The following is a 9,565-nucleotide window of genomic DNA, read 5'->3' as shown; positions in this document are numbered from 1 at the left end:
GCTGCAAGCATCAAGTGCGTGTTGAAAAATCGGGTTTAAATCGTCCCTTGGGCAATGACCTATTGGCCACCTAAAAAACACAGGATTGGTTTGCTGTATAATTAAGTTCAGGCCAATTCTTGTGCTTACACATGCAGAAACCCAGATGTCAGCTTGGTGCGAGTCAAAGTTCTGGGCTCTTTTAAAGCACCAGAAGACAGACTGTGAGGGCATAACATTTACCACTGGAAGAAAACCTACTTTGAATACTTGGAATATTTAACTGACTGCAACAGATAATTAGCCAAACCCTCTTACGCCTCCAAATATAGATTCATTAGTCATATGAAAATATCTCATTGGAACCAAATGTGAGTCATTAGTGAAGTCAACAGCAGAACATAAAAAAGGTACCGAGAGCCTCCTTCCCGCTATCCCCGAGAAGTTGTAAGTGTGCAGTGAAAATAATTTGCTCCATTTTCTATTGAACATCTGCTGGGAAATCTGTTTAAAAGGGAGGCTTTTGAAGGGCTGCTGGTATGCTGGGCTGTGCATCCCATTTTCCCACTTCGAGATTTGTGGGAGTAACAATTGCAAATCCTCTGCTGGGCATTTTCACGGCATTTATTTTTCTTTTTGTCTTCTGGAAGGGACATTCTCAAGTCACCCAGGCTAAAATTTGGGTTCTGTAATATAAAATGATATTTTGTAACATAAAGTAGAATAAAAATCTCTCCATTATTTGCTTGTAATTTCAGGGGAATATGTTGGTTGGCTTGGAATTTCAGAGTCCCCTGCACTCAGAGCAATAAGTGCTGCTGCCACAGGGACCCCAAAACCAACTGGATACTTTCCAAAGGGAAATGGAGCTGGTTAACATCATTGTCCAGCTTAAGCAAGGTGCAAACAAGCAACGGTGTGCTTTAAAAACTAAAGCAAGTGCATAGCTCTTCTATGGCAAGCTATCTGCAGCAGGATGGGCAGACAGAGAAATTGACCATGCTTGATTAAACTCTTGTAAAACCTGAGTTATTGTTTGGGAAGACGCAGGGACTGGGTTGAGACTGCATACTCAGTTCCAGGACATATCACAGATTTCACAGAGCATGCTGAACGCTGCAGTCCATCAACCAACCCTGCAGTCATCAATCTCACAAACAAACATGTTGTTGTATAACTCCAGAGCCGCGAGTAATCCTGTGCCAAAAGTTGTGTTGTGCGAGTTGTCAACAGCAGCATTCTGTATTTTTCTTAATTTGAAAAAAAAAAATAAAACCAGAACAACAAGAAATTATACCACCAAATTTTAAATGCTCCAAAGCTGTCATTTTTCCCGTGGCTGAGGGAACTCAGGCTGCCTCAGTGCCTGACTTTAACCATATACCCCACAAAGATATTAACAGAGTTTTCCAGTTTCATTAGCTCAGTTGCATTCCCTTGACTTTGTTGTTACTGTTTTTTTTATTACAGAAAAAAATGTCACCTCTGTGTAACACCCCTTGTAGTTAAAATCTTCTGTGTAGCTTGTGGCAGTTGGGCAGCAGGAAAAAGAGTGTGATAGGGTTTAAAATGGACATTTCATACCAAAACGCCCAAACCTCTGTTTTTGTGCCTCTGGTTGTACCCCACTTTTGGTTACCCTTGTGAGGCAGTTCCACATGGAAGTGCTGAGTCAGCTGTAATTTGATCAGGAGGCAAAATACCCTGTGGGCAGCCAGGCTGAAGACTTGGGGCATCCCTATGGGCATGGAGCACTGGGTGTCCAAGAGGTCTCCCAACTGCAGGGTCCTGTTTCTGTGGAGGCATGGTGGCTCCCAGGACCAACATTTGGTGAGCAACTGGGTGTTGGGACTGTCCCTGAGTCCAGGTGTTGGCCTGCATGCCCATGGGGGCACCTGGACTGAAATGAGGCCGCTTGTGCCAGGCCTGGCCCTTTTGTGGCAGCAGGGTGAGAGCGGGCCCTTGCTTAACCCCCCAGCTCCCCTCGCTGTTGGGGGTGTGGAGATCACCAGTTCCCCCTCTCGGAGCACTGGGTGTTGCTGTGAGGAACGTCCCCAGCCCTCTGGTGGAGTTGGAACTCCATCCCTCCCTTTTCCAAGTGTCTCTGTGAAGCGGGTCTTGGTTCCCTTCGTGTTTAGCCCCCCCGTATTCAGCGGGCAGACCCCCATCCCCAGAGGGATGTGTCTCCCACTACAGTAGGCCCTCGCCCCGTGTCGGTCAGATTCCCCAGTCCCTCTCTGGGTCATCCCCAATCCCGTGTGCGGCTGGCCCCAGCCCACTCTGGATCTGATCGCCGCTCCCCACCGGGAGGGACAGCCCCGACCCCCGCAGGGGAACGGGGGCGGGCGCGGGGGCGGCTCTAGGACCCAGCGGCGGCGCGGCGCGCTCGGCCCCGCTCAGCTCCGCTCAGCTCCTCTCAGCCCGACACCGCGCCGAGCCGATCCGAGCTGAGCCGTGCCCTGCCGTGCTGTGCTGTACCGTGCCGTGCCTCGCCGAGCCGTGCCTCGCCGGGCCGTGCCACGCCGCCTGGTTCCGCTCCGCTCCTCTCCTCTCCGCCCCGCGCCGCCCCGCCGGGGGGCCGAGCGGCGCGTCCACCTGCCGGCCCCGCCGCCCGTCAGTCCCGCCATGGCGCTCGGCGGGGTCGGGCGCGGCGCGGCGCGGGCCGCCTGGCCGCGGCTGCTGCTGGCGGCGGCGGCGGCGGCGCTGGCGCTGGCGGGGCCGGCGCTGCCCGAGGTGCTGTTCCGCTGCCCGCCCTGCACGGCGGAGCGCCTGGCCGCCTGCCCCCCGGCCGCCCGCCCGCCCTGCCCCGAGCTGGTGCGGGAGCCGGGCTGCGGCTGCTGCCCGGTGTGCGCCCGCCTGGAGGCCGAGGCGTGCGGTGTCTACACGCCGCGCTGCGCCGCCGGCTTGCGCTGCTACCCCGACCCCGGCGCCGAGCTGCCCCTGCAAGCCCTGGTGCAGGGACAGGGCACCTGCGCCCGCCGCCGCGACACGGCCGAGTACGGCGCCAGCGCCGAGCGCCCCGCAGGTGAGCAGCGCCCGGCCCCGGCCTCCGTGGGTCCGGCACGGCGCGCCGGGAGCCGCGCACCGGGGACGGGGCACCGAGCGCTCTGCGCGGCGCGCCAGGCACCGGGCACTGCGCCCCGGGGACCTGGGACTGGGCACCGCCGTCTGGGCTTCGGGCACTGGGGACAGTGCACCGTGCATCGCTCACCGGGTACCGGGCGCTGGGGACAGGTGGGCGCTGGACACCGCGCACTCGGGAACGTGTGCCGGGCCAGCACCGGGGTGGCGGAACGTCCAGGGGACAAAGGAATCCTAAAGGGGAATCAAGGGGTTCCTCCCGGGGCAGAGCGACCCCGCGGGAGGGCAGACATGAGGGATCCCAGCGGGAGAGGAGCGAGAGTAAGTCCAGGGAAGCACAAAGAGGGAGGGAATGAAAGAGGCTGGAGGGGGGAAAAAGCATGAGAGCATCCCTGAGGTGGGCATAATGGGTGTTTGGGGGTGCAGTTACTTCGGGCTTAGAGAGGTTTGCTTGGTATGGGGCAAGAACGCCAGGGGTGGAAGGTAACGACGGGGGCGAGGGGGAATGCAGGGACTGCTTCAGGGGGCAGTATGGAGGTTGGGGTCTTTTTGGGGAAAAAAACCCACCATGGGAGCAGATACGGGTGAACTTTGTGGAGATGCAGCTGAGAGATAGGGAGGGTCCTTTGGGGAGCAGAGAGAAGTGAGCGTTCAGATTTGTGTTTGGTGGAAGAATAAAACCACCCTGAAGGGTGGCGGATGCCCCATAGATAAGGAGAGAGGTGGTCTTGGAGGACCATGTGCTGCCTGGTGGGAAGGGGAAGCTGAGGGACTGCTATATGAGGAACCTGTTTCCTATGGCCACCCTTCCAGCAGAGTCTACCTTGGAGATGAGGTGACCTCTGCCAGCTCCCGTGGGGGTCCTGGCCCCCTGAGGCTCCCCTGCTGCGGGAACTGAGTGCAGGGACAAGAGGAATGCCTCCCGGGGACACAGCCCCGGGCACAGGGACACCAACAGGCTCCTGACCTGTTGCTGTGATTGCCGTGGGAGGGAGCGCTCTTCGGGTTGCCGGTACAGCAGTGCTGGGATTTATTAATGCCTCCTCTCCCGTGCAATCGACTGAATTGATAAATCAGCTCTGGAAATTAACACTAGCACTTTCTCCTTTGTAATCACTCCTCCTTGACTTCTGCCTCCTTGCTGGTTTTGCTCCTCTAGCTGTAACTTGGGTTCTTGACCCTGTTTGCATAACTAGTTCAGCAGCACGACTTTGAACTCCCTCCCTTCCCTCTTTAGGCTTGATTTAAAAGCGCTCTGGACCGGGCTGTACCTCTTGGCTTTCCTCTCTGTGAGGATGGGAATGCAGCCAGGTACCTGTGCATGCTCCTCAGGGTACCTGTGCATGCTGCTCCGCTCGAGGAGGAGAGATGGAGAGAGCGGAGTAAAGGAAAAAGAGCAGCACGGAGAACTTTGCACGTTTCAAGCTGCTGCTTCGCACAGCCAGGCTGTGTCTGCTGCTGTCCCCACTCCTGTCCCCTCTCCTGTCCTTGCCCCCTTGCCCAGCTGTGAAGGGCTGTGGAGAGCCAGGACTCTGGAGAACAACGTTAATGCAAAATCTTCCTTGACTACAGAATATAAGTAGTAAAGTATAAGTAAAATTCATTCAAGGGAATGAATTTTAGACTCTCCAGAAGAAGCGAAGGGCATTTAGATTTAAGGAATTTGGCACTGACTTCCAGGCTTATGCCTTTACAAAAAGCTGGGGTGGGTGGAGGGCATTGCAGTGATGGGCTGAGAGGTGATTTTCTGAGTTAGTGCTTCTTTTTTGTTCTTTTACAGACTTTAATTCAGAATTATGTTAACTTCACTCAGCATTTTGTTTGATTGGAATATCTTTATTCCTTTACAATGAGTGTGATTTGTTTGATTGTATCTCTGTGGATAATACACACACACACAAATAGCACACTGTAAGAACCCTATAATGTATGTGGTGTTCTGCAATATCCATAGGGGGTGAATAATCAAAATACTGGCACATCCTTAACCAGCGTGATGTGAAACATGCAGCTGTAATATTCACAGTTGAGCATGTCTTGGCAGAGGAGCTTGGACGTCCAGAAAAGGGTTTGTGCTCTTCTGATTACAAAACTTTTAACAGGTTATTGTAGCCGTGAGGAAAAAAATCTCAACCAAAACTACAACAAAAACAAAATCCGAATCTGCCAGCTTCACTTGGTACTGTTCCCTTTAGACTGTCATCTTTGATCCCATCTGCACTTGCTTGCTAAACATATATGAGGGAGCTGAGTTTGCTTTTAGTTTTAAGCAGTGAGAGGGAAAGCACTCTGGCACCCAAAAGAGCAGGGACTGGAATTTGCTTTCAAATGCTGATGTTAAGCCAGTTTCAAGAGTGCCCCAAGAGCAAGTTTTTGCCTGCAAAAAGCAGGTGTTGAGGGCTTTTTGGTGTGGTTGGTTTTGTGGTGCCTTTTTTTTTTCCTTTTAAAATGTGCTTAAAGGTATTTACCCTTTTTCCCCTTTCCAGCTTGAAAAGGCTCCTTTGGCTGATTCAGGACTGGAATGCAGAGCTCGTGCTATTCCTAAATTAAGAGGTTGGCAAGTTTTTTTGTCCCTGATGAGAGGCAGAAGGATTGCCGAAATGAAACAAGGAATAAAACTCTGCAAATTCTCCTGCTATGGCTCCAGCATTGTTTAGTCTTCCACTAAGGTCTGTAAAGCCAATCCTGAAATGGTTGTAGGCGGAAAGTAACATAAACCACCATGTAGCTAAGGAGCAAGGGATGTTGCTCATTGCACAAGAGGCTTTGGGTATTTTGGAGATGTTGGGAATGTTGGAACAAAACAGCAGCAGTCTGTGGAAATCAGTCTGAGAACTTCTCCCCTCCCAGGGGAGGCGAGTGCATCAACCCCCATCAGTGGTGGGAGTGTGGTGGAGACTCAGCATCTACAGGGATCAGGCCCTTTTAGGTAGTTCTGGTGCCTCTGGACCTCGTTCTGTTGCTGTTTGTTTTGGGTCATGCTGTAACAAATTCCTGTACTTCTGACTGGAACCGCCTGACTTGGGGACAGAATTGTTACTGTGTGTGCAGAGCTGGTCTTGAGTGTGCTTATTCTCTCAGCACCTCAGCAAGATTATCACAGTGTTTTGCAGATGGGTCTTTCAAACCCTCCAATCTCAGCCAGAGGGTGGGGATCCTGCCTTCTGTTTTAGCCATGATGAACTGGAATCAGGGGCTTGTGTGATGTTGTCCAACTCTCAGCTCCCATGTCCCTTACCCTTTCTTCTGCTTGTTCAGCTCTCACCTTATGTCAGAGCAGGCTGGTTCAGGAGATAGTCCTGGTGCAAGGTAGCCCTAAAAAACAAGTGTCAGGTCAATGACCTGAACTGGCTTAAGGTGCAGCAGGGTGCCCAGCAGGATGCCAAGTGCTGTTTCCAGGTGGGAACTTATGCTAAGAGGTGGAGCAGGGCAGATCTCAATGATGTCAGCAAATGCCCTAGATTGTTTTACCCAAGCTATGAGAATAGTTGAAGAACATATTTTCTCCTAATGGAGACAAGATCCTTGGAATAAAACTTGTTCCACTCTTAAAAAATGTTTCTTGAGCCACTGTTCAAAGCTGACCAGTTGAAAGAATTTTTTTTCCCTTTGCCAATTCAGTTCAATTGTGTTTGTAGCATTACTTTGTTGTTGGGATACTTGTACTAATTTAGTGGGATATGTCTCAGAGCCCACTGCTAGCTAATGAGTCCTGCTTTGGAATCTCACTTACTTATTAAAACTAATGTGTTTTTTCAGTCCATGCCAGTGCAAAGTAACCTTTCCAAAGGGAAAGAGGGCTGTGAAAAGAATGTGGCTGCAAGCAAACTTGAACTTAAAGGTCTGGAGTTGCCTCACTCACCTGACCAGAGTCTCCACTTTGAACTCCCATGACACGAAAACAGTGTCAAAATAGTTAACTGTTAAAAATACAGCTTGTTTTAGCATCCAGCTAAAATCCTTATTTGGGTAGCTCCAAATGCCACACATCCTTCCTTACAGGTCAGATGTCAAAACCTTCATTTCCCCTTGGCAGGCAGCTGCTAAAAGACAGTTTAATGTATTGCTGGAAAACACAGAAGACTCTGAGGTTGGAGGTAGCATAATGTAACTGGAATTTTAACAGCAACTTGAAAACCATGCCAGTAATGCTATGAATGCATTTTTCATTTCTACTGAATTGCCAGGAAGACTTCTGCTTTTCTCTTGCTTTTATAAGGAAATGAAGCATCCGTCATGATCTGCATGTGCATGTGTGTATCTGTCCTTCCGCCCCCACAACTTCTGACCCTGTCAGTCAAGCTGGTGGGTCCAGTGCAGCAGTGGATGTCCTAAAAGTACTGCATTGCTAAAACATGGGTGAGGAGCAGAGGAGAGCCAGGCTGTGAGTGCCCCCTCATCCTGTGCTGGAAGCACACGAGCAAGAGGGAAGTTAGTTATAGGCACAGCAATCAGGCTTTCAGCCTGATTTGTGCAAGCTTGGGCATTACCACACACCAGGGAAGCTGACTACCAGACCCAGATCCACAGGGGTGTGTTAGTATGTCTATAGCCACTGCAGCGGCTCTGCCCAGGATTAGCTTAACATCTGCACAGCTCCTTGCCTTGGAAGAAATTATTAAAAGTCAAATGCAATTAGGAACAGCTGTAGGGATTATAGGTGAATGAGAAAACCACACAGTTCATCTGTCCTCATTGCCTCTGGGGCTTTGCCAGTAGGTGGACCAGGGCTTCACGCTCATCTGTGGCAGCTGTGTCTGGTCAAGAGCTAACCTGGTCATCTTTTAAGTATTAAGACAATAAATAACACCTTTTTGAAGCAGCTTATTGAAAATAATGCTACCCCCTTCCACAGTCCCACTGGAGTCTGCCATGGTGAGAGTGCTGCTGGTGTGAAAATGGTGGTTTGGAGGGAGAGGGAAGCCTGGGAAGATTTCAAGGCTCTGACCCAAAGCAGAAATGTGTTTTCATGCTGTCCCTTGGCAAATGATCTGTTTCCTTCTTGCCCTTTGCAGTTGTTTCCTTTCCTCTGGATTTCAGGCTTATACTCACTGAGTATGGTATTTGTCAAGGGAACAGCAAGAAGCCCCGTCTGTGAGAAAGTCCATGTCGTTTGTTTTATCCACATCCAGGAATTGAGCTGAGATAAACAATTCAGGAGGCAAAACAGTGAAAACTGGAATGTGAGAGGTGTCTTTGTGTATGGCTCTGTACTAGACCTGGCTGCAGTATCATCTGGGTCTAATTTATCTGCCCAATGGGCAGCTGTCGCTGTTATCCACAAACACAGCTGGATTTGTGAAGGCAGGATTTCATCCCAGCAGCTAGCAGCATTCCTGTACCTGCTTTTCCTGGTCATGTGTTCTGAGCTATGGAGCTAGGAGAAACAGTAGTTTCCTTGATGGATTTTTTAAATTTCTATTTGGATTAGACAATTCTAAGCTTTCTGAACATGGTGACATCTGCCTTTCCTGCTGGGACTCCTTCAGGGAGGATCTTTTGCTCTAAGCAGACAGAATAAGAGGAAGGCCAAGGTAGAATGTAAAGATGCTGTATAAAGCATATCTGTTACAGGAGGAAGGCTGAGTTTGGTGGTGTATTGCATTTTCAGGCGTAAGAATTCCTGTTTTCTTTCCTTAAATTGGGGTGAGATATGTAACTGTGATTAAGTGTCTGCTTAGCAGACCCTTTCTGTACTAGAGAGATGCAAATCCATTGCCATTGCTTGCACTTCCACTATCACTTCCACCCATCTTCATCCTGGCTCTCCCCTGGGGAGGTGCTGCTGGAATCACTGTCCCTATGGAATCAGTGTCCCTGTGAGGGTGGCCTTTAGCAGCACATATTGAACATGTTGTGCTTTCCAGTTTGTTCTCTCTGACTGTTTCTGCCTGCCAGGAGGGGCAGGTTAGTCCTGAGGCCTGCATTAGTGTCTTCCCGTGGGAGGGAGCTGTAGTACATGTGTGCAACAACGTGGTGCCTCAGGGGTGCTGAGTGTGCTGTGGGACTGAGGGGCTGACCATGCTGCATGGCCCTGCTGTGGACTTGGGAGAGAAGGAAAAATCCTTGCTAGCGGATTCTATTGTGCAGATCATTCTGCTGAGCTGATGTCGTGGCAGCCTTGTGCCACTTTATTCTCCGTGCACATTTCTCGTGCTCTGTCATACAGGTCTTGGTTTTTGTTTGGATCCGCAGAGCCATGATAAGAAATTTACCCAACCAAATCTTCACTTTTCTGGAAGGATGAGTTTTCTGCCAATTTATCAGATTTCAAATCTAGTCTTATTATTCTTTCTACAAAGACAAATTACCTTCAGTAGACCAAATCTGACTGAAACATCTCTGCCTACTTTCAGAAGTCACTGCCAGCAAGCTGGAAGGTGTTTCTCATTCACAAACTGGCCAAGCGTGACCTCATTAAAGGTTGAGTTGACACCCAATTACAAGAACACGTGATGTGATGGCTATCCTAGGTAAAGGCTGAGGAAAAAAGGGTTAGTGAACA

General features: G+C 50.4%; 1 protein-coding gene across 1 annotated transcript in view; it reads left to right on the top strand.

Moving 5' to 3' along the window:
* The first annotated feature begins 2,589 nt into the window (after positions 1-2,589).
* IGFBP2 (insulin like growth factor binding protein 2) overlaps positions 2,590-9,565 on the top strand; it is a 55,948-nt gene continuing 48,972 nt past the window's right edge. Inside the window, exon 1 of the mRNA XM_064717637.1 lies at positions 2,590-3,004. Within this exon, the coding sequence (XP_064573707.1) occupies positions 2,605-3,004 (400 nt within the window). The 5' untranslated portion in view covers positions 2,590-2,604. The remainder of the gene's footprint in view (positions 3,005-9,565) is intronic.

The sequence above is a fragment of the Zonotrichia leucophrys genome, chromosome 7, assembly GCF_028769735.1.
Source record: "Zonotrichia leucophrys gambelii isolate GWCS_2022_RI chromosome 7, RI_Zleu_2.0, whole genome shotgun sequence".
Lineage (NCBI taxonomy): Eukaryota > Metazoa > Chordata > Aves > Passeriformes > Passerellidae > Zonotrichia > Zonotrichia leucophrys.
Note: the sequence above shows the minus strand (reverse complement) of the source record. Positions and strands in the feature narration are given on the sequence as shown.